This window comes from Cupressus sempervirens, chromosome 8, assembly GCF_028749045.1.
Source record: "Cupressus sempervirens isolate cs-2001-9-10 chromosome 8, ASM2874904v1, whole genome shotgun sequence".
In the NCBI taxonomy this organism is placed as follows: Eukaryota; Viridiplantae; Streptophyta; class Pinopsida; order Cupressales; family Cupressaceae; genus Cupressus; species Cupressus sempervirens.
Genome location: NC_143125.1, coordinates 492,984,993 through 493,009,233, shown reverse-complemented (window position 1 = coordinate 493,009,233; position 24,241 = coordinate 492,984,993). Strand labels below are relative to the sequence as shown.

General features: G+C 34.2%; 1 protein-coding gene across 1 annotated transcript in view; it reads right to left on the bottom strand.

Annotated features, from left to right (window-relative positions):
* Window positions 1-384: 384 nt before the first annotated feature.
* The window catches only part of WDR55 (transducin family protein / WD-40 repeat family protein), a 96,645-nt gene continuing 72,788 nt past the window's right edge, over window positions 385-24,241 (bottom strand). Inside the window, exons 9-15 of the mRNA XM_089798165.1 lie at window positions 5,564-5,640; window positions 5,422-5,467; window positions 5,217-5,263; window positions 4,792-4,865; window positions 4,652-4,707; window positions 3,784-3,901; window positions 385-952 (exon numbers count right to left, since the gene is read on the bottom strand). Of these exons, the coding sequence (XP_089654291.1) occupies window positions 873-952; window positions 3,784-3,901; window positions 4,652-4,707; window positions 4,792-4,865; window positions 5,217-5,263; window positions 5,422-5,467; window positions 5,564-5,640 (498 nt within the window). The 3' untranslated portion in view covers window positions 385-872. The remainder of the gene's footprint in view (window positions 953-3,783; window positions 3,902-4,651; window positions 4,708-4,791; window positions 4,866-5,216; window positions 5,264-5,421; window positions 5,468-5,563; window positions 5,641-24,241) is intronic.

Sequence of the window (24,241 nt, the reverse complement as noted above, 5' to 3'; positions counted from 1 at the left end):
TCTCGGGACCGCAAACATTTGTTCTGAAATCATTCAATATTTGTAGTTCAAAAAAGAGTAAATCAGGATAAACGAAAATAAAATCTTAATGAACAGAACGATTTTGCAATCTTAATAAGACAGATTCAGGATAATAAATGGCGTTGATGAACGCAGTATTCTTCGTGGAAGTGCTAAGCTACATGAGTCTCTAAACTCTCGCAGAATTGAAATGAAAAGAAAAAAGAAATAAAAAGTTTTAATGACGTCCACAAGACTACCAGTCTTAACGGACAAAAGACCAAACTACAAACAGAGGTAATAAGAGAGGGAAAGAGCATAAGTAGTTGGAATAACCCAAAAGCTGAGCAGGATTCAGTACTTAAAATAATAGATACTAAGCACTGAAAAAAAACCTAGAAAATACTATTAGATATTCATTCAAAACATACATATAAATAGTATTTAAATATCTTTAGCGCATGCCGGCACAAAAGACAGAAAGCCCACCAACATGGATTGCCCAACTATTGGGTTCTCTATCCTGATGTCAGATGACTTTTACAAAAGAATTTGACGGCAGCAGCACTTCTGCCCAATACAATAATATAATTATCAAAAAAGAGGAGAAATCAACGAGCTTTAGAAACTTCTTATGAACAAAGTTTCACAGCAATGTAATATCTTGGGTGGCATTTGCTTCAAAATACACAGATCACAGACATACAGCAAAATTTATCTGCCTTCCTCCCGAAATAGAGTATTCAGAAGGATTCCTCGCAGCCGGATTACGCTAGAACAAAGGAAAGACTCAATCTTTCCAAACTACTCAAATCTGTAAAAATACAAATCCAAAACAAAGAGATTGTCGAGGGGAAATATCAGAGTTATGATTATATATCTGCAAAAAAATCAGAGGTCTGCTTTTGAGACAACGTTTGAGCCTTTTCCGATTTCCTCTTTCTCTTGGATCCTGCCATTATAGAAGAGGTGAAAAGTCACATAAGGAAACAAATCGTGGCAACATATGCTCTGAAATAAATGTAGAAAGAATAAAATGCTGTAATTCAAACACAACTACCTATACAGTAGTTGAACAATTTAACGAATGTACACATTTAGAGTTGACATACAGGATGGAGACTGAATAAAATTATTTTATTCTATTTAAATTTGGTTTACTAAATAAAAAAAAATTAAAATTTTATTGTCTTTACATTGGTTATCTTATACTATTTTATAATAATTTGATTACTTACATTTATATTTTAAAATTCGTTATTAAAATATCATCAAGAAGAATAGTTTACAATTGCATAATATATTTCTGATCTCAATTAATTATTCTTGCTCTCTACTGAAGTTAAAAAATATATTCGCTATATATTGTAATTATAAAATGAAAGATTCAGTTTTTTCTTTTTTAATTATTTAATTTTATAGCTTATATATAATTTTGATTTTTTATGTTTATATTTATTAAAATTGATATTTTGACATGTAAATAGTTGTCATATTTAAACTAGAAGAGTTTTTCTTAACACACTCATGTCATGACAATCCTGGAGAATGCGTGCAATTAGAGAGTAATGATAAAGTCATAAAAAGTTAAAAACATCTTACAAGGCTTCTTGATGATGATTTCAATATTAACTTGTCAGTAATTATTTATTGATGAGTTTTTAACCTTGTTTCCTCAACTTCAAAAACTTTTTAACCTACACAACTCGGTGGGTTTTCATGGACTCGACAAATTCCATAAATCAATTGTTACGATGAAACAAAAGCAGAACAGAGAGCTGAATTTCTGGACATAATTTGTGTCGTAAGGAAAACTTCTTGGGACTTAAAGAAATCCAACTTGGATCCAGGTCTGACTAACAGGTGGAAAAGAAGTTTCTTAAGACTACAAAAGGAACCCAAAAAATACAGTATAAGCCATTAAATTTTAATGGTAGTGTGCTTTCCACTTTTAAGCTTTAGTCTTGGATTTAATGTGCCTCTGAATAAACTAAACGAGTTTCAAGATCAACTACATGCATTATTAAAATTAGGTCTTGTCATTTGACTTGAGAATTGCTAGACCAAAGTTGCCTCCTTTTTTATCATCACTGATGAGGTCTGTGCACACTAACAAATAAGTCCATTGCTTACGAATAAGTTCATGGTGCTTAGATTACCTAGTAAAATAAGTCCAAGCTTCTGAATGGTTCTTCTTAAGTACTTCTCATATTAGGAAAACTGGCCATTGCTTAGCAGCAAATATATATTTTTCAATTGCTCAAAAGAGTCCAAGCACTTTGGTCATAATTGGTGAATGGTCCCGCCTCATGTTAGGTTGATTTTGTTTAATTCTAACTACTTCCTGACCCTGCCATTTTCCATTATTTCAACATGCACGTGAGAAGAAATTTTGCCTTGCTATAGTCATGGTTTTCAACTGACTTCTTTGTTTCTCCACAGCTACCCACATCTTTAATTTGCAATTGGCCCTAGTCACCTTTGCCCTAGCACTAAGACATTGATGCCCTCATCACTCTAGTGAATGTTATACAAATTGATGTTCAGGAGGCCATTACACAGAGTACTTGGTGAATATCATATGCGATGACATTCAAGAGACCATTACTCAGTACTTGGTGAATATCTTGCAACTTGACATTCAGGAGGCCACTGCTGAAAGAGTACATGGTGAATGTCATATGAGATTGACATTTGTTGATATTTTGGAGGCCAATACTCATGATATCAAATGTGACATCAAAATGTTGAATATCTTCTGATCAAAGATATTGTTATATTACATTGAGGTAATATATGATCTTGTGGTTATCCTCCCTAAGAGGGACTCTGATTTACAGATTTTCTATAAATATTAAACTATATAAAAAAAATGACGTACCCAATTACCTCCATCCCTATTTTAAAAAATACTTGTACTCATACCCTAAGTAGTAAGTATTTTGAAAAATAGTTGTACTCGTACCCCAAGTAGTAAGTACCCAAGTACCCTCATCACTGTGCAACCTTGTAAATTAAAGAGATGTATGATACTTTTTTATCAACAATGTGACCATTAAGTCATCTCCAAGTGCCCTGTTCTATTCTTCTTCAAGATGATTGCTCAGATTTTACGACAGATTACTTGTTATAATATAATAACATATTATTATAATCAATAATTTATTCTAAACTAGGATTATACAAATCAAATTGAGTTATAGTCAATTCTAAGTTCTAGTTAGTTCTAACTTCTGAGTTACACTTGATCTCTCAATTTGATCTTCAAAATAAAATCAAAGTATGCTTTTTGAATTGTAGTCAGTAACATTATTCAACAAATTCCATGTTTCCTATGACTCGTTCTATTCACTTTTTGTCTCTGCAATTTATTTGACATGAAGGTGAAAAAACATTTTTGTCTCTATTTAATGAATACTTCAGTATTCTTTATTTTCAAAATTTATTGAATTAAAAACATAGTTTTGGTTTATATAGTCAAATCTGATCCCAAGTAATGCTACTATTGTATAGATTGATCTAGCTTGATGATTCCCTAGCTTAGAATGAGTTGATCCTAATAAGGTTATATAAAAGGTGCAACCTTTGATGATATCTTTTCAAATACATACTGAACTGAGTATACTGTAGAAAGCAACTTAATCAAACTAGGTTGTTTTAGAGCTCAAGTATATAGTAGATACACCCAAGTACTCTCAAACTACTTACAATGAAAAGAAACCAATTAATATGCTAACAAATTTAAACTTGGAAAGTTGATCAAGACTTCTAGAATTATCATACCATGTCCCTTTTTCGCAACATCAACATCTAAATCCATGTCTTCAATTGCACCATTACCAACTTCCTTTGCTTCAACTCTAGTTTCATCATCTTCGTGAAGGTATTTAGCATCCCAAAGCTTTAACAAAAGAAAAACAAATGTAATAAGGTACTCTCAAAAAAGAGGTAACAAACAGTTCAGAAACTAGAGAGTTTACAAAGATAGCCCAATGGTTGTTAACTACGATAAGATTCAATACAAAGAGCTTAGCTAGGTGTCTAAGGTGATAGGAACTAGTGAAAATAAAACATTGAACTGGAATATTTATTAAACAAAATTGCTTACCCAAGTAATGCTAAACAAACAGACTAAAGGGATCCAACATTGTAAAATTTACTAAGCTGGTCAATACACTAAAACTGTCTAGAACAATATATAGAAAAGACTATTGCATATAAAGGCATTCAATGGGGAATGTCTAGAGCAAAAAAAATGCATCAAACTATGTAATTTGAAAATCTTTCTCTAAGTTGATCATAGAGATGCAATTAACCTTACATGGTAATCAAAGGCTCCAAGAAATGCAAATGCATATAATGGCATTCAAAACGGGAATGTCCAGAACAAAAACAATGCATCAAATTATGAAATTTGAAAATATTTCTCTAAGTGGATCAAAGAGATGCAATGAATCTTACATGGTAATCAAAGGCTCCAAGAAAGGCTGATGCATATAGTGACATTCAAAGGGCAATGCCCAGAACAAAAAAAAAAATACATAAACTATGTAATTTGAACATCTTTCTCTAAGTTGATCACAGAGATGCAATTAACCTTACAAGGTGATCAAGGTTCCCTATTCACATTTAACTAAAAGAATCCACCAACCTTTAAAACATGATCATGTGAGGCACTGCCAAGAACCTTCTGGTCACACGAAAATGCTGTTGATGCATCAAAAAAGAGATAAGTTAGGTTATTATAATTTGAATTAAAAAGCAATTGCAACACAAAGATATAGATAATACCAAGGCGCTCAATTGGGTAGTTTCCATGCTCTCCTATAACACCAATCATTTTGTTGGGAAGTATTGAGACAACCCTGATAAGAATAGCAATCTTGTATGAAAAGAAGATAAAGAAATTTGGAAAAATTAAAGACAATCCTCAATATACAATAAGAAAAAAATGTCAAAGGAAAAGGGCTTCCAAAAATACTGCAAATACAAATACTTCCAAAGAATTCTTCTAAAAAACTTTGCACTGGCAATATATCCAGAAGCATTTTTCTTTGGACTCGTCAAATGTGGAAGTTTGAAGTCCTTACAAAAATATTAAGGAAAGTACGTAGAGTTCATGACATGTTAGGCATTGAGAATGCCAAATATGTAAATACACTATTCGGAAGAAAAATTATATGAATAAGTTACTACTGCTTTCAAAGGTGTCGCACCTGATAATTCCATCACTTGATCCAGTTAACAGGGTATCTTCATCTAACTGCCAAATAAAAATATATCTTGTTAAGACGTGGAGAAAACTCTAAGCAGCATAAATGACACAAAAATGTCAATATGTTGTGGCTAAATATCCAAAACATTAAGTAATTGAACTGAAAAACAAGAATTTATGAGTTACACACTGCAGACAAATCTCACTTTAAGCAAAGCGTCTACTGAACTGGGATGTCCAACAAAACGATCACTGCAACCCGAAAGTGAAGAATTGTCATATATAAAGACTAGGATGAAATAAATAAGCCTGTCATTATTTAGAATTCATAATAATCCAGATACTGACCTGCAGTCATTAAAATAGCCCCATGAATATAGAAGCAGCACTCCCTCTTGAGAACCACATAACACCTTCTTCCCGTGCTGAAGACAAAAATAAATTTACCGTCAGATGAAAGTCTTATACAACTGACAAGATAATAGAGCTAATGCTATAAAAAAAGAAATACGGAGAATGAGAACCTAGTTACAGAAGCTTCTGAGTGAGAATGCAAGACTTCGCAGGAAACCAAAGAATAAAAGGAAACCAGTCAGGCACAAATGACAGATAAGAAACACTAAAGTATTAGACAGCCAGGAAAAGAATAATTAAGAGGGAGCTAGAGATAAATACTCTCCACCAGCTACTGACAATAACTTAGTTGAAGGATAGCCATCTTAGTTATGGTTATTAATGTACTTCAGTAGCTTGACCTTATCCATTTTTCTTTTTCTATGAAGCTAACTCTTTTTACCATACGCCTTCGGGCAGTTGTGAAGTTGGTTAAGAAAAACATTTAAGATGCTTGCTGCTTTTCAGGTTCCTCATGTTTTGCTCTGTCATTTTTTTTCTGAGGCTGGTGCTTATGTTCTATATATTTGTCCCTTGTGTAATCCTTGTCTCACAAAAAGAATATTTCCAATTACATAAAGGGCATATAATACAAAGGCCTTTCAAATTCAGTGATGCAAGTTCTGTTATAGCAGGCCATGTTTTAAATGGCAAAGAGGCACTTTTCATGATTTATATATCCAATGAAGAATGGAAAAGTAGCTTCAGCTAAGTAAAATTGTATCAGTGGAGGCAGAAGATCTCCCTAATAATCAACATGACCACTTAACCTATGTTTTTTGCATTGCTAATCATTTACGATGTTCTCCTCATACAGGCATCAACATGAAACCAATACAAGCTCTCGCAAGCACAACCATGTTACTAATATTATCTCCTTTCAAGAAAGCACAATAGGAACCACCTATGGAAAGCCAAAAGTCAGGACTTAGAAATCCATTTATTCAGAAACCTTGTTCACATTAGAAACCAACTACGGAACCAAGAAGACCAAGAGTCGCAACTTAAAATTCCATACTAGATAATTTTCATACTAGATGTCCCCTTGGGATTCAAACTTGGGTCTCCACATATGGACTCGGTGCTTTGATCAATTATGCAGAACCCCTTAAACGCAACTTACCCTAATTAAAAAGAACAATATTAGAAGATAAGGTAGTTCGACATTTGATGTTACACCAAGGTACAAGACTACATTCAATGAACATATATAAAAACTACTTATTTTTCTAAATGACAGCCTTCATAACAGAAGCATGGACAGGACAAGACACCCTGTATCAAGAGACTACCAATTATGAAAATGACAAAATACCAAAACCTTGCACCCAAACAAGAAACATATCAGCATACACATGAGGAAACATGTTCTGCAAGATACACAGAGGCCAACCTATAATCACCCTGGACCTAATCAAACACAGATCTGGAGCATCAAGCCAGATTCCCTATTTTATGCTTGAAAATCTAAAATTTGCATATTCTATTTCTTCAATAGGATAGAGATTATATAATTTTCCAGGGCTTCATGCTGGGTGCTTGCCCTACAATTTTATGGTTCTCTATGGGGTGAACATACCGCACTTTTCCAGGCTATAGAGGAGCAGTGGTGCGACCTGTATGGAGCATCAACCTCTGCCAAACCTACTGTCAACTGTAGCCCTACTCTATCTTGGTGGTGGGGGGCAGATCATTTTACGAGATCGTGGTGGCCCTTAAACATCATAGGGAATCGAGGACATAAGATTTTCTCATTGACAATGTTCCCAGAAAAGAGATTCTCTCCATTTGAGAAACAACAAGCATGACTAAAACGGCCTCAAGTTCTGATTCCTCTAGATGGCATGAACCCTCAAAATTGGCCTTTCCAGCTAGACTATACTGAATTTCGAACAGTGATATGTACATTCAGCACTTAAAATTGACCTAAACTGTCTAAGTTTAGCTTTTATCAAAACTGCTGATTTTGAATACATTAACCTACACACACACTGCTGACAGGACCAAAAAAGGTCAGTAAACAAATTTCAAACAGAATCATTTGCAGTCTGAAAGATTAAACAAAAATATTCTGAATGTTTGTTAGACAAAAGTGGGTGCCTGTGGTTAAGAAAAAGCATCAAAGTTGCGCACACCAAATCAAAAGAAAATCACTGTAAATCAGAGCTTCTTCTTACCTTATTCATTACATTGAAGCTCATTAAAAAATGACAAATCAAAAGTCTAGCCATCAAGCACTAGAAAAACAGGAACAAAGTGGCCAAGTTTGCCCAAAAATTCCAAAAATCAGATTTCAGTGCCCAGCAAAAGAAGACAAAGTCTAAAAATAAGACAAATCTCTGCTTAAATTCTGCACGCAAGAACAACTAGTGGCCCAGAAATCCATCACTCCCTCTTGGTAAGGAAGGTATTCAAATCAAACCCAGCTTATCTCTTAATATTTCAAACTTTCATTTGCTAGGGGCTTTTATCAAAATGTTTACACCCTACTCATCTATGGGTAGATATTTTTAAATATAGCAGCAGAAGAAGTGCTGTATTATATGATTCTCTTTATGCATTCATTCATGCTCTCTCTCTCTCTCTCTCTCTCTCTCTCTCTCTCTCTCTCTCTCTCTCTCTCTCACACACACACACACACACACACACACATATTATTGTTTACATATTAGAGAAATCATTCATACTTGTTATATCAAATTCTGATATGATCGGGGTATTATATCCTTGATTGAATCTGACTTTATTGTTTTATAACCCTTTTGTTTCAGGGACCCAATTAGTATGACACCTGAGCGATTATTGTTATCAGGAGTTTATTGTTATTGGGAGTTTGTTAAACATTGAATTAGAAGTGCATGGCCCATAGAGCCATGACTCTATGTGGCCATTGGCCACGTAAAGTCATGTCCCTATGAGACATGCACCTCTTCTCTCCCATATATATTTCAGATCGCTGGTGTAATCTAATCACCAAAAAAAGTGGCACTGCATTAGTCTTCCTCCAGCAATATTGAACTAATAAGTTACAGCAGGTTATACATTCCATATATTACAGTTTGTGAACTACAGATATTACTAGACTCCTGTCACATATATTAGGGATTCAAATCAGATACAATAACATATATCAGTAGGGCGGTAGGTTCCACCGTCTGATAACTATTTCCCACCCAATAACATATATCAGTTTGTCTATCAGAGGTCCTGAAAACATTTACATGGTATCGAGCCCATCCTGATAGAGAAACTCGATCTCAGAATTATTAATCTCAGAATTATTAATATCCGATTTTAAATACCTTCAAATCCAAAATGGTGAATCCCGTAAGGTTAGAAGATAGACTTGAAGGAGCATCAAATTATTCATCATGGAAAATTCGAGTTATGATTCTACTACGAGAGATGGAGTTAGAAGAATACATAGAGTCAAATAAACCAATACTAGAAGACGATCCAAATAAAACAACATGGAAGAGCGCAACAACAAAGCCATGAAGATTATTATGGATTCTGTGAAGGATCACATTCTCCCCTCTATATCTAGTCTTAAAACTGCTTGAGAGCTGTTTTCTACAATCAAGAATACTTTCGAAATCAACAACACTAGTAGATTGCTAACATTAAAGCAAGATCTCCTATATATCAAATTGAACGATGGAGAATCAATTACGCCTTATTTCTTAAGAATCTCTGAATTGAAAGATCAACTTGCGACAATTGGAATCAAGTAGATGACAAAGAACTTAGCATCATAGCCTTAAAAGGACTACCACTATCTTGAGAAGCTTTTATTCATGGTCTAAGCTCTCGACCTGATCTTCCCTAAATTTGAACTACTCAAAAATGAATGCACTCAAGAAGAGTCAAGATTAGTTTCCAAAGGAATTAGCATAAATCAAGAGGGAGACATTCAAGCTCTTCAAGCTAACACAATAAAGAAAAGAAAGGTAAATTCAAACGAAATACAAAGGAATTCAACAAATCATACAAGAAACAAGATTGGTCAAAAGTACAATGTTTCAAATGTGACAAATTTGATCACAATCGTAACTTTTGTCCTAAATGAACGAAAATTCAAGCAGCCCTAGCAGAAATCAAAGAAGAAAAAGATGAAAAAGAAAAAAACCTTGCATTTATGATTTAATCTAGCACTCTCAAGTGAATTAAACGCCAACAGAGATACTTGGATTATAGAGAGTGGAGCATCACATCATATTACAAGGTTTAGAGATAAATTTGAAAGCTTCAAAGGATACTCCTTTGAAGAAGTAACCATTGGAGACAACTCTACACACCCGGTTAAAGGTATTGGTTCATGTTCAATTCAACCACATTCAGGTATTACTCTACAACATAAAAATGTTTTATTTGTACCTGGTATAAAAAGAAATTTGGTCTCTATCTCCAATCTTACTAATCAAGGGTATCGAATCACCTTCCAAGAAGACATAGTTCTATCTTGGCCAAAGAATTCAAATATCAAAAAAGCTATATCTATTGGATTTAGAGATGGAAGTTTATATAAACTTTGTAACCCACAAAATTTAGCTCTGAATCATAAAACATAAAACACAAATGAAATTTGGCATAGAAGACTAGGTCACCTTCATTTCCGTGCATTATCTTTGATAGGAAATATTGTAAAAGGGTTACTTAGCCTCAAACCTGATCATTTAGGCATTTGCAAAGGATGTGCCCTAAGCAAAAACACAAAGACATCCTTTCCTAAAAGTGTACACAAATCGAAGTCTGTACTTGAACTTATTCATATTGATCTATGTGGTCCAATATCTATACCTTACCTAAATAGATGCCTATATTATGTGATTTTTATAGATGAAGATGACTATTCTAGGAGAACTTGGATTTGCTTTCTTAAAAAAAAGAAATCAATTGAAGTATTATCTAAATTCAAAGAATTCAAAGCCCTAGTTGAAAATCAACCTAGATAGAAAATCAAAACTCTAAGATTAGATAATAGAGGTGAATACATCTCTGAAATCTTTAAAGATTTTTGCATTACTGTTGGAATTAAGAGGAAGTTTTTTGTACCATATAATCCTCAACAGAATGGAGTTGTATAACCAAAAAACAAATCCATTATTGAGTTAGCCAAAGCTATGATGCATGACCAGAATCTTCATACCTCTTTTTGGGCTAAAGCTTCTAATACTCCAGTTTATATTCAAAATAGATGTCCTCACTCAATATTGGAAAATACAAATCCTGAAGAAGTATTTACAAGCATCAAACCATACTTAAGCCACCTAAGAATATTTGAGTGTCCTATTTATATTCATATTCCTAAAGAAAAGATAACAAAATTATAACCATATGGAAATAAGTGTATACTCATTGGAGACAATGAATCAACCAAAGGTTACAGGATCTATGTCCCTGGTCAAAGAACCATTGAACTCAGTAGAGATGTAAAATTTGACGAAGACACTGCCTTTAATCTTTCAAAGAACATTGATGAATCATACACAGAACCTACTATTGAACTAAATGAGGATCATTCAGTAGAGAATGAGAGGGAGAATGATGCTGAAAATATTACACCTATTATTTTAAACTCAGAGAACACTAAAAATCCTAACAAAAAGAGACCACTTTGGGCTAGAAAAATGATAGAAGAAATCCATATAGAACTTGATGAAGTAGTCAGAGAAAGCAAAAAAACAAGAAATCAATCATGCTACATAGCACTACTCTTTGAACTCATCAAAACAGAGCCTTCAAATGTCAAAGAAGCCTATCAAGCAAATCTTGGAAAGAAGCAATGGTTGAAGAATATCCAATACTAAAAAATGATGTGTGGGATGTTGTACCCGAACCAAAGAATAGATCAGTGGTTTCTTCTAAATGGCTATACAAAATTAAGCATGCACCTGACGGTAGCATTGAAAAATACAAAGCCAGATTTGTAGTTCGTGGATTTCATGGATTTCTCATAGAAGGAAGGAATTGATTATAAAGAAACATTCGCTTCACTTGCCCAATACACATCTGTTAGAATCATCATAGCAATCATAGCCTCTAAAGGATGGAAGATTCATCAAATGGATGTCAAAACAACATTCCTAAATGGTGAAATTGAAAAAGAAGTGCATATTGAGCAACGAGAAGGATTCATCACTCATAACAAAAACTCTCATTTGTGCAAATTAAAGACGCACTATATGGCCTTAAAAAAGCACCCAAGGCATGGTATGAAAGAATAGACAACTATCTCACAAAATTAGGGTATTCCAAGAATGAAATTGATCCTAACATATATTTTAAAATAAATGGAGATGATATGATTATTCTTGTATTATATGTTGATGACTTGCTTATAACAGGTGAAGAACATCTCATAGCTAAATGCAAATAGGAACTAACAGCAAAATTTGATATGAAAGACCTAGGACTTCTCCATTACTTCCTAGGTCTAGAAGTTTGGCAAAAGGAGGACTACATTTTCTTAAATCAAGGAAAATACACTATTGATATTTTAACTAAGTTTAAAATGATAGATTGTAAATCAATTATTACTCCTATGGAAGCTAACTAAAATAAATTGAAGAATGATGGATTTGAATCTGAACTTACTGATCCTACTTACTACAAGCAGATCATCGGATCACTAATGTACTTGGTAAATACTCGTCCTGATATCTGTTATGCAACTAATACATTAAGTCAATTCATGTGTGAACCAAAGTAGATACATCTTATGGCAGCTAAGCACATGTTACGATATCTAAGAGGTTCAATTGGTATGGGACTCAAATATAATCAAGTTGAAATCAACCTTCATGGATATTTAGACTTTGACTGGGCTGGCAGCTCTATTGAACGTAAGAGTACTACAGGATGTTGTTTCAGCCTTGGATCTGCAATGATTTCTTGGTTTAGTAGGAAACAATATTTGGTTGCCTTAAGCTCCACTGAAACAGAATATATAGCCTCGTCCATGGGAGCCAGATAAGTTGTATAGTTGCGGAAGCTACTAGTGGGTTGTTCAAGAAACCTTTGAAGCCAACTATCATTCACTGCAATAATCAAAGTTGTATCAAGCTTTCAGCAAATCCAATTTTCCACAATCGATCTATATTTTAGTGGGCCCCATACCTACCGATCAATCAATAGGCGATAGGCTAGGCCATACCTAAAAATTATAGGGACCCCTAAAAAGCCTATCAAAATAGTGGGGGGCAAACCATACCTAAAAATTATAGGGCGGGCTAGGGGGAATAATCTATTTTAGGCCCACTTCTAAGCATATTGAAATACCTCATCATTACATTAGGCATATGGTGGATCGAGGTATTATCAAACTAGAGTACATAAGTACAAATGAGCAAACAACAGATGTTCTTACCAAACCTCTTGCCAAGGTTAAATTGGGATACTTCAAAGGAAAACTTGGTATGATCAAATTGTAATTGTGAATATTGAATTTGAGTTTCAATTTTATGTATGAGTTTATGCTTCTATATAGTTGCATCATATATGTAATAAAAGATGACCATCTTTTATTAACATATACATTCGGAAGGTAATCATTGTAAGGTGACGATCTTACAAATGATAGGCCTGTTATCATGATAGTTTTTGTTATTGTTACGGATATGCCCAAAGTCATTGATAACGAAAGTATTGTGATCACTCTAAGTTGTTGATCCAGAATGTCGAAGATCATAATACATGTTATGATCGTGTTCATAACATTGTGGTTATAGTTATTTGACTAGTCACTATTTCAGAGTGTTAAACTCAGATAATCTGTTGATTATGTAAATATCAATAATATTGATAATTTGTTAAAATTACGAGACCTGTTTGATATTTCACTATATGATTGATTACCCACTCATATCTATATATATATATATATATATATATATATATATATATATGCAAAGAAAATCCAAAAATATACAGAAAAAACATTTCATAGTATGATACTTCACCATTAATAGTTCAACTTCGAACTTCATAGACACAAATATACAAATTGAAATAACTAATTACTAAATTACTCAAGTTCAAAATCCAAAGCAATTTGAATTACAAAATCAAAACTTGGTTCATGTTTCAATGTTGATTAATCAAGTGTCAAAAGTCAAGAGTCAAGATTCACTAAACAGATTCAAACTTCACTCATTCAGAATCATAAGGATTCTCAAAAATATCGACATTCTCATCATCTCCAACTGCTGCAAGCTCAAGATCATTTGAACCAAAAATACAGAGTATAAAGAAAAAGGATGTGCCCAAGAAGGGAAGAAGCTTCAATTTTTGTGCTGGTCAAAAGAAAATATAATGCAGCCAACTAAGATCCAAAGGTTAAAGACCCATGCCAAAGAAAGCTTCTAATTTTTTGGCGGCACCAAATCCCAGAAGTTTCAGTCAATAGTCTTAGAATTTTAAAAATCCTTGAGTTGAAAAAAAAGATGTACTTCAAGTTCAAATATCAACCTGCAAAACAAACGGTGCCCACAAGGGCTCTGTAGATGCGCCCAAGAAGTACTGCCCGAACTTGTGGATGTTCATGGGGGTGCTTTCCATGCACCAGCATCAACAGGCCCAAGTGGCACTTCTTAGGTGCATCCACAAAGAATCCCTAGAGAAACAAGAAACAAAATGCATCTTGTCAGGAGCCCTAATTAATGTACACATAATACAGATATATCCCTTAATGCATAGAAGATCTACTTGAATGATTAACTATTTCTTCATCATAGGATGGTAATATTATCTACACTAGGATTGCCTAAATATGTTATTAATATAATGTATTGACATATGAACATATAATTATATACAAAATGCATATATAATTACTTTAAATATAAATATATCATTAATTATTTATTCCTTATTTAATGAGAAGAAGAATATTAATAATATAATATAATGTTAATCAATTCTCATCAATACCTATAATACTACTATTCAATATACTAATAGACATTGTTGTATTCAGTTATTAATAGTATAATAATATCAATACATTTGTATTACGTCTTTAATGGGAGCTATGCCTACTGCAGCCAGAATCATCCACGCTGGCAAAAGACTAAAGGGGACATGTCCCATAGGTGAGGAGATACTTGATAGTTATAAAAGGAGGGAGACATGGAACGGTTTTGGGGGAGACATAAGGAAGAAGAGTGTGAATACATAAGGAGGATGTGGAACAAAAAGTTGTGTGCCACATGGGCAATGTGGACCCACCCCTAACCAAGAATAGTTTACAATAGAGTCAGACTTAATATGAGACATGACCCCCAAGCATAACACGCATGAAAGCAAAATTAAAAGAAAGTCCCATTCTTGACTTTGTAGATGCCACTCAGGTACGGAGGGACCCACCACCAACTAAGCAAGGGTTAAAGGGGCAAATTTAATGTGAAAGAGATCCATCGGATTACATGGAATATCGAAATGCAAAATAAGGTATGGGTGTGTTTATCATTTCTATACATCATTATTTATATAATAAATTAAGTATTATCTATTATTGAATGTGTATAAAATGAAGAATTATTTTATAATTGTTCATAATGTATATTTACGTATATACACATTATGAAGATACATATCTATATGTTATTAGATTATTAACACTAATGTCTAATAGTATCATTATAACTGTTTATATACAATACTATTTGATATTAAGCGTACTATGCTATCAAGGAGAAGCCTATGAAAAAATACTACACTGTAAAGAAGCATAATTTGAGTCTAATATAATCATAATTAATGCTATTAGTAAATCATGGATAAGTCGATAAGAACTCTTGTATTAGTTACATAGTGGATAGGAAGTGTACACAGGGGGAGGAATAATTCGATCAAGTTGGGGCAAGAGAATCTCAAAATGGATTAAGATATGAGGGAGCCCCAAGTTGAGTGTGTCCAAACTCGAGCAGTAGTAAATCTACCATCCGTTATGGGATTTAATACATGGAGAATATTAACATTATCCAGAATTACTAATGGTATTAAGTGATGATTCTTATAAGTCTATTTGAATATGATTAATTCTACCAATAATCAAATTCTAAAGGGGGTCCATTTGGATTCTACGACCATTCTAAACCCACCTAGAAAAAGGGGTCATCACAAGTGTTATCAAAGCATGATCTTGCCATCTTGTAGGGGAAAGAGTCAAGAAGAAATTTGACAATGTATACTTGTGTCCCCTCATGATATACTCTCACTTAGCATGTACTAACTGCATTGCTTCATGATTCACATGTTTGGTGTGTATTCAAGTATATTTCTCTCTGTTTCATATGTCTAGTGTGTATTTGAGCAAGTTGCTTGATGACTTATGTGTTTGGTATGAATTCAAGAATATTATTTAATGCTTCACATGTTGACATATACTTAAGTGTATTACTTCATGCTTTATGTTTTTGTTAGAAATAGGAAATACTGAAGGGGGGAATGTGAATTAGTATTCCGCAAACTTTTGCACAATTATGGATATCATTCACAATCTTGTAACTTGCATAAATAAATAAACTTATTAAGTTGAACAGTAAACACAACCATAGAGCAATGCAATACATAACACCATACTTTGTTAACTAGAGAAACCTTGGCCAAGGGAAAACCCCAGTGGGGATGGTACCCACAAAATGATCCACTAATCAAAAGTATCTTGAGATAGATATTGACAATGTTAGTTGTCTATTACATCCGTATAGTGTCTCGATCCTTGTTAGAGGACTAGGCCTTGTTAGAAGCCTCAACCCTATTGAAGTTGTTATTACAATTACAAAATGTATGCAAGATGAGTCCACTGCCCAAACATGCAATATACAATGATATCAATATACAAAAGTATAGATACAATAACCTCTTTACAACTGCTGATATCTTCAATATATGATATGATCTTTGTAGCTCGTTGTGCCAACTTCTCATACTCTGCCTTTATACTATTGTAATCGTCAAGTTTGCATCACAAAACAATAGCATAGGTATCACAATAACCCCAATTAACTTCACATTTCAAATCTTTCCTTTATACCAAAATATTCCATAATATTCTATTATGTTGGCCTTTATGCTTTCACATGTGCCCCAAAATACAAAACTATGCTTCGCCCACCTAGGGTTAACATCTAAGATGTCGTCACTAGTTAGTCAAGTAATTATTTTGGTAAACAAAATAATTCCTTGACATAAAGTATTTGATTCCTTATCTTTGTCTTGTTCTGTCTGTGCATAATTGCAACTGGTAAAACCGTAATAACTCTTTCTATACTTAGGTACGGTATCCTGACATACTATTCCATCACCAGGTAACGACGCACATGCCCATAATGTCTCTGTGAATCTTGCCAATCAAAATTGTGCCTATGCTAATAGATAATCTTCATGATACTTAAGACAATTTTCTAAGTCTTTATACCAAAACTTCCTCTTCATGATCTGTTCACTTAATACTAAATATATGTTGCCATAAATGACAACCTCATATCATCTACCCTAGACAAATTGCCAACAATCTCCCCCTTTGACATTGATGGCAAAATATAGGATCAGCTAAGTCCCAAAAAGCAAAAATTGCAAAACTACGAAGTTCTTCACATGGCCATTGCAAAATTAAAAAATGTGGACCATCTTTCTATCTATACCATCTTTAAATCCATATATCTCCTTTACATATTACATATACATTTTTCGTACTACACTCCCCCTTACGTATACATACAATTTTCCATACACTATCTCTCCCCCTTTGACATCAATGACAAAGGTGAGCCAAAACTATATACAAAGCAAAAATGTACTGCTACTTTCCTTTTCTTCATGTTGATGAACTGTTTAATAATGCAATACAGTTAGCAAAGTTACTCTTCAAGTTGGTTAGTCCATCAGTCCATGTTGCTTTGACTAAATCTGAAACTATGAGAAGCGCACACAATCCATAAGATGATAACTTAGTGGCTTGAAAATCTGGATAGCTGAATTATTCATAAGATGTCTTTGCTTTCAAACAATCTTCAAGCTGCCTCTGAACTATATCAATCTTCAAAGGTAAATGTTCTCTCAACAAAGAGAACCTCTACAGTGTTTTCTCTTCACTGCTCTCCAGTGTCCTCCTCTCATCATAGAGCTTATTGATCCTTTGTTCCGAGTGGATTACTTGAACATCTATCTTCTTCAGCTTACTGGTTACTTTCTTCATCTCATCTTCTTTTATCTTGATTCGTACAGTGAAGGTGTTCATGTATTCATGTGCTAGCGCACAGTTCTCATAAATTTTATTTCCTTCATTTACACATTTCTGCAATTCTTTAACGCAAATATCTCAATTAACCATATCATCCTTGATATTCTGGCATACCTTCTTAAATAAATTTGCATCATGTTCCGCTTGTGCCTTGATTGTAGCAACTTCAATCATAGTCTTGAAGTGACTATCAAATTCTTCCAAGACTCTAGTGGCCAATTTTTGTGGATTTGCCTCATTAATCTGGATACTCATTAAACTTTCCATTTTCCCAGTCATCTTCTCAAGAATCTCCAAGGTCTCCTTTATCCCTTTGCTTTTCTCTTTCATCCTGCTAGTGGCCAATGCTGAAATCTTGCTAAGCATTTCCATCTCCAAATCTTCAGCAGGGGTCTGTGGTAGAGCCCATTATGTTTGCAATCAAAGTCTCAAGGGGTGACTTTGAGGAACTTCTTGTTTCTCTGCTCATATCTCTGACTAGGGTGACTAGCTGCAACTGTAAATTCTGTCTATTCTCTTCCTTATCAGCTTCATCCTTTTCCACTTCATCATTTTTCTTTTCTTTTGTATCATCCTTCCTTTCCTCCTCTGACTCTCTCTTTTCTCCTTTATCTTCATCTTCATTCTCAGAGCTGGTATACCCTACCAAATTGTCAACAGTAGGACCATAATCCTTAAAAGGTATTCTATTGTATCAATGGTTATATTTGTTGTGTCAACATTCATTGTATCTGTACCAATCATAATTTGAGGGGTTGCTGTTGTTGGTGCATCTGCTGCTCTGCTATCCTCTGCCTCCTTCATTTCTATATCCTCTGTGACTGTTGTTGCTGCTGGTGAAGGAACTGCTTCATCCTTCTTTTCTGTCGGTACTGTTGTTGTGACATGAGTAGGGACAACTCCCCCTATCACAGTGCTTCCTTCTCCTTTACTAGGCTCAGATGAAGACATTATTTTGTCTTCTGAAGTCTTCTGATCTTTAGTCATCACCTGCATAATAGCTTGCTCAGTCTCTTTGTAGTTGCCTCCCATTATAAGGATAGCTCTTGTCTTATTCCGTAACAGTGGCTCAATGATTTTCATTATCCTCTCAAGGTGATCATCACTTTCTACTTCACATTATTTTATGATTAACCTCTCTCTTATAGCCTTGTCCTCTTCTGCTACTCTTCTCTTCTTATTCACTAATCTTTCATGTAAGTCCTTTGGTATTTGATCTTGAATATCTACAAATTTCTTGTTAGACAAGATCAAGTGTCTAATAACTGCGTTCTCCAACTAAAATTTGTCAATCTTCTCATACAAGTGATAAAATTTGTTCAACTGTACAAAATTTCCATCATCAATAATCATACAACTTAGCTTCTCAAAGTTGGGCTTCCATTGTTTCCTCCCTTTGCTTGCAGTCTCTGTTTTGCTCTCTTCCTTTTCTTCTTGTCATGTGACCTCAAGAGTGACAACATGTCCTCTCATTTTCTTTCCTTCAAAGGCGATCATAACTTTTTCTTTCTTTCTTGGTCTAGTAGCCATTTGCTCAACTCTCTTAGGTCTAGGGGCCTCTACTGGTTCTTGCTTTACTTATGTTAATCTCGCTGATCTCCTTGTGCCTTCAGAAGATTTAACTTCTATTATACTTCTTCCTCTCTGCTAGGTTGAACTGGTGGAATAAAATGTGGTTGTACTAATGCAATTGCTGCATAAGATGTAGTAGATACTTTTGCTGATGGTTCAGCAACTGTGACTCCTTCAGCTAATGATAGTGCTGACTCTGATGGTGGCACAAATAGAATGTTCTCTTGTCCAATCTTCTTCATACTAGAAATTGTTTGTTTATCTATTGTAAACTCCTGTGGAGTCATCTCAGATTCCTCCATAATCTTCTTCATTGTGCTCTCAACCTTTCTCTTGGCAGACTTCTCAAGCTTAGCTTGATAAGCCAGCTGCATATTCTCCTCAAAAAGTTCCAAATCTGTCAAAATCAATATCTTTCTCTAATTTCATAATGGTCTTCACATATCCCTCAACTTCCTCTTCAGCTACCTCATATCAAAGTGGGTCAACATATAACATTCTAGGCTCAACTGCCTCAATTTGGGTAAAATCTGTAACAACCATGAAACATATCTCTTCCTTAAATTTTCTCACAATAGAGGGTAGAATTATGAATCTCTGTTTCATCTCAGTCTGAAATGTCTTGATAATTAGCTTTGCACTGCTCTCAATTTTGTCGATTGGGTGTCTCTTATATAAATCAGTGATCTTTTCCATAGGACACTTATCACTGTTGTTCAACTCAGAAAGTGGCATGAAAGGGAATCTTCTTAACAAGTGGAAAAACATATAGGTAATCAAAGATTGAAAACCAACTTGTCCATTACTGACTTTCTTGATTCTCTCCAGGTTCTGTCAGCTGCACTCTTAAAATTTCACAAAAATTAACCTTTGATCTCTCAATACACATCATGTAAGCTACATGGGCAAATTCAGCTGCCATGTCATCATCTCTAGAATTGGAACATATCTTTGTTGCCATGATCTTACTCACAAATCTCACATCATCTTGACTAATCTTACTAAGAACTATGCATCTTCCATTATATGATGATTTGGTGTTCTCAATTACAGTTTTCTTCACATTCTTCTCATTCAGTGGGATGGAACCTTCATTGCTTAGACCAGTGAGTTCATGGATTAAGTTTGCTAATATCTTAACTACATTATCTCCCATCTAAAACTTCCCGTCGTGAATTCTTCTCAGGATAATCTTAGTCCATTCTTCCTTGTCAAACTCATAGTAAAACATGTATTTTGCTAAGTCATTATGACCTAAGTGTCCATAGCCTTCCTTGAATGCCATATTATGCTTGTAGATGTTGTCAAACTCTTTTGAAATGTTACCTTCTCCTACTATCTCAAATTTGCACTTAGTGTAACTACCAGTGTCTACCAAATACAACATGTCGTCTAGGGTTTGTGCAAATTCAGTTGTAGGATGATCTTTCAAAGGTGGAATAGGGTTTAACTTCATCTTGGATCTAAGGATGACCTCAACATTATGAATCATAGTTCCTTCCATCTTAACTTAAACAATTACTCAACACTCCTTCACAATTCAACTACAAAAGCTAGTAAATTGCTGAAAACACTCTCAAAGTCGCTCCAACTCAATTCAATTGCCTTTGGTTGCTCCTTGACTCATCATGCGATCAAATGGTACATATAAATCCGATTTCGATCCTTAAATCCTTCCAAATTAACTTTTACATTAATTGCTCAAGTTCGCAGACACCAAAAAGTTGTTATTGATAACAAGAGAACTTGTTTCTCTTCACGCACTCAGAAATGAACTAGAAATCTTATGCGCACTTAACCATATAGCTTCCTTACATCAATGTCTACTTTCTATTAACTGCGCAAGTCTTAACTTTCGCCAAAGGGTTCAAATAATTTTCTGATGCTAAGAAGTTGCTCAAGTAGATAGGGTTTGATTAGCCACTATCATTGATTTCAACTTGTTTTGAAGTGTTTCACTTAACTGCTTTTCTACCAAAACTTGTGAACTTGCTAGACTCTTAGCCTTAACAAATGTCTCATTACGATCTTCTACATGTTCTTTCACACTTTCTTTCTAACTCTTGCTATTATTCTCATTCCTTCTAGCACTGTTCACATTCCTTCTAAAGTTTGGGTTTCTCATGTTGCTCCTCATGTTGTTTGGCATTCTTACATTGTTCATCCTACAAGATCTTGTTGTATGTCCCAAATTATTGCAAATCTGACATGATATCACACTGTTTCCATATCTAGGTCCTAACTGATTGATCTATAATTTGCAATCTATATCAATATATCTAAAGTTGTTGTGCTTATAACGCATAATACCATTTTTTATAACATTGGTTCCTTCAATAGGTCTATTATCTATAGGTTTAATACCTCTAAACATTCTACCATTATTATTGTTAAATATAGGTTTCCCATATTAACTAGCTTTGTGTCCAAAACCATTACAGTTATAACAATAACAAAAAATAGGGTTAGTATACTAACCTGTACAGTCCTTTCTATGACCAATTTCATTGGCTGCATAACACTTTCCAATCAATTGCCTTCTTACTTCTTTAGGTGGTTCAGCTTGTTTAGGTACATGTTCGGATTAACTTGACTCAACCTTGTCCAGATCCTCTTGTTGTGGTTCAAGTTGTTAGATCACAGGATCTAGTTTCTTAGTCACTTCAGATCTCTTGGATGATTCTCCTCCAAAGTATTGAAGACCAATCTTATCATAAGGATGTTTGTGTAACAAAATATGCTCCTCATGCTTTTCACTTCTTGAATACAACCTTTCAAGATGTTGCTTAGGCTGTGTAAGTTCTCCTTTCACAATTGCATTGTACATCTCTAGTTCTGCACGTTGTAACTTCAATGGTTCAGGTCGAAATGTCACTTTTACAAGTTTTGATCTCAAATCTGCATTTTTCGATCTCATATCTGATTCGGTTTCTTTGTCATCATCCTTCAGACTCAACTTCGGATTTGTAATCTCTAGCTCATGCTTCAGGATGCCATTCTCTTTCTTAAGCCTTGAAACTTCATTGCAATCCTCGTTCTAATCTTTAGACTCTTTCTTGGATCTGATAGATTATATCTTGTCTTTTAGCTAATAAATGTAGTCCTTCGCATTTTCATACTTAGCCTTCAAAGTATCTCTTTCTTCTGTATGTACATCAAGTTGCTCAAGAGTTTCATTTAGGTTCTTCAATAACTGATCAATATCCATAAAGATCTTTCTCAAGCTATTAGGCCTTCTCTGAGTAACTGTGCTCTAATACCAATTGTTAGAAATAGGAAATATTGAGCGGGAGAGTGAATTAGTATTCCACAAACTTTTGCCCAACTATGGATATCATTCACAATCTTGTAACTTGCATAAATAAATAAACTGATTAAGTTGAACAGTAAAAACAACCATAAAGCAATGCAACACAACACTATATTTTGTTAACTAGGGAAACCCTAGCCAAGGGAAAACCTCGGTGGGGATGGTACCCACAAAATGATCCACTAACCAACAATATCTTATGAAAGATATTTACCATGCTAGGAGTCTATTACATCCGTATAGTGTCTTGGTCCTTGTTAGAGGATTGGGACTTGTTAGAAGCCTCAACCTTGTTAGGAGTTGTTATTAAAATTACACATTATATGCAAGATAAGTCAACTGCCTAAAAATGCAATATACAATGATATTCAGTTTACAAAAGTACAAATACAAAAATCTCTTTATAGCTGCTGATATCTGCAATATCTAATATGATCTTTGTAGCTCGTTGTGTCAACTTCACATACTTTGCCTTTATACTGTTGTAATCATCAGGTTTGCATCACAAAACAATAGCATAGTTATCACAATAACCACACTTAACTTTGCATTTTGAATCTTTCCTTTAAACCATAATATTATGTTCTGTCAGCCTTCATGCTTTCACACGTGTCCCAAAATACAAAACTCTACTTCGCCCACTTAGGGTTAACATTAGGATGTTGTCTCCAAGTAATTATTTTGGTAAACAAAATAATTCCTTAACATAAAGTATTTGATTCCTTATCTTTGTCCAGTTCTGTCTGTGCATAACTACAATTGGTAAAACCATAATAATTCTTTCTGTACTGACCATACGGACTCCCGCACTTAGGTACGATATCCTAACATACTTTTCTATCACCAGGGAACTGCCCACGTGCCAATAATGTCTCTGTGAAGCTCACCAATCAAAATTGTGCCTATGTTGATAGATAATCTCCAGAACACTCAGACAATTTTCTAGGTCTTTATACCAAAACTTCCTCTTCGTGATCTGCTCACTCAATACTGAATATATGCTACCATAAATGACAAACTCATATCATCTACCCTAGCCAAATTGCCAACAGTTTTGACATGTTCCATACTTGTATGTATAACGTGTATTTATGCTTTACTTCATATGTTTATGGATATTGTTTCAAGTTTTAAATGTGTTGTGTGTGTTCATTGGCTTATGGCTTTATGGATAAATATGATTCATGTTTTATTCGTGCCTTAAGTGTATTCTCATTCTATCATTGACGTGCATTTACAATTTAAACTTTGTGTTTTCATCTCTATGTCTAATTCATATGCGTAATCATGTGTATATCTCACACTTTATGCATTCATATTTATGCTTCATGACTTGAGCAAACTTATGCTTTATATGTATTGAGTGAATCCATGTTCAATATGTACGTTTCATTGTATCCATGACTCAAGTGAATCCATGTATTTATATAAGTGTTCAACATGTACTTATGGTACTAATTCATGTCTTATATGCTTGGTGTGTAAACTGTTTGACATATATGTA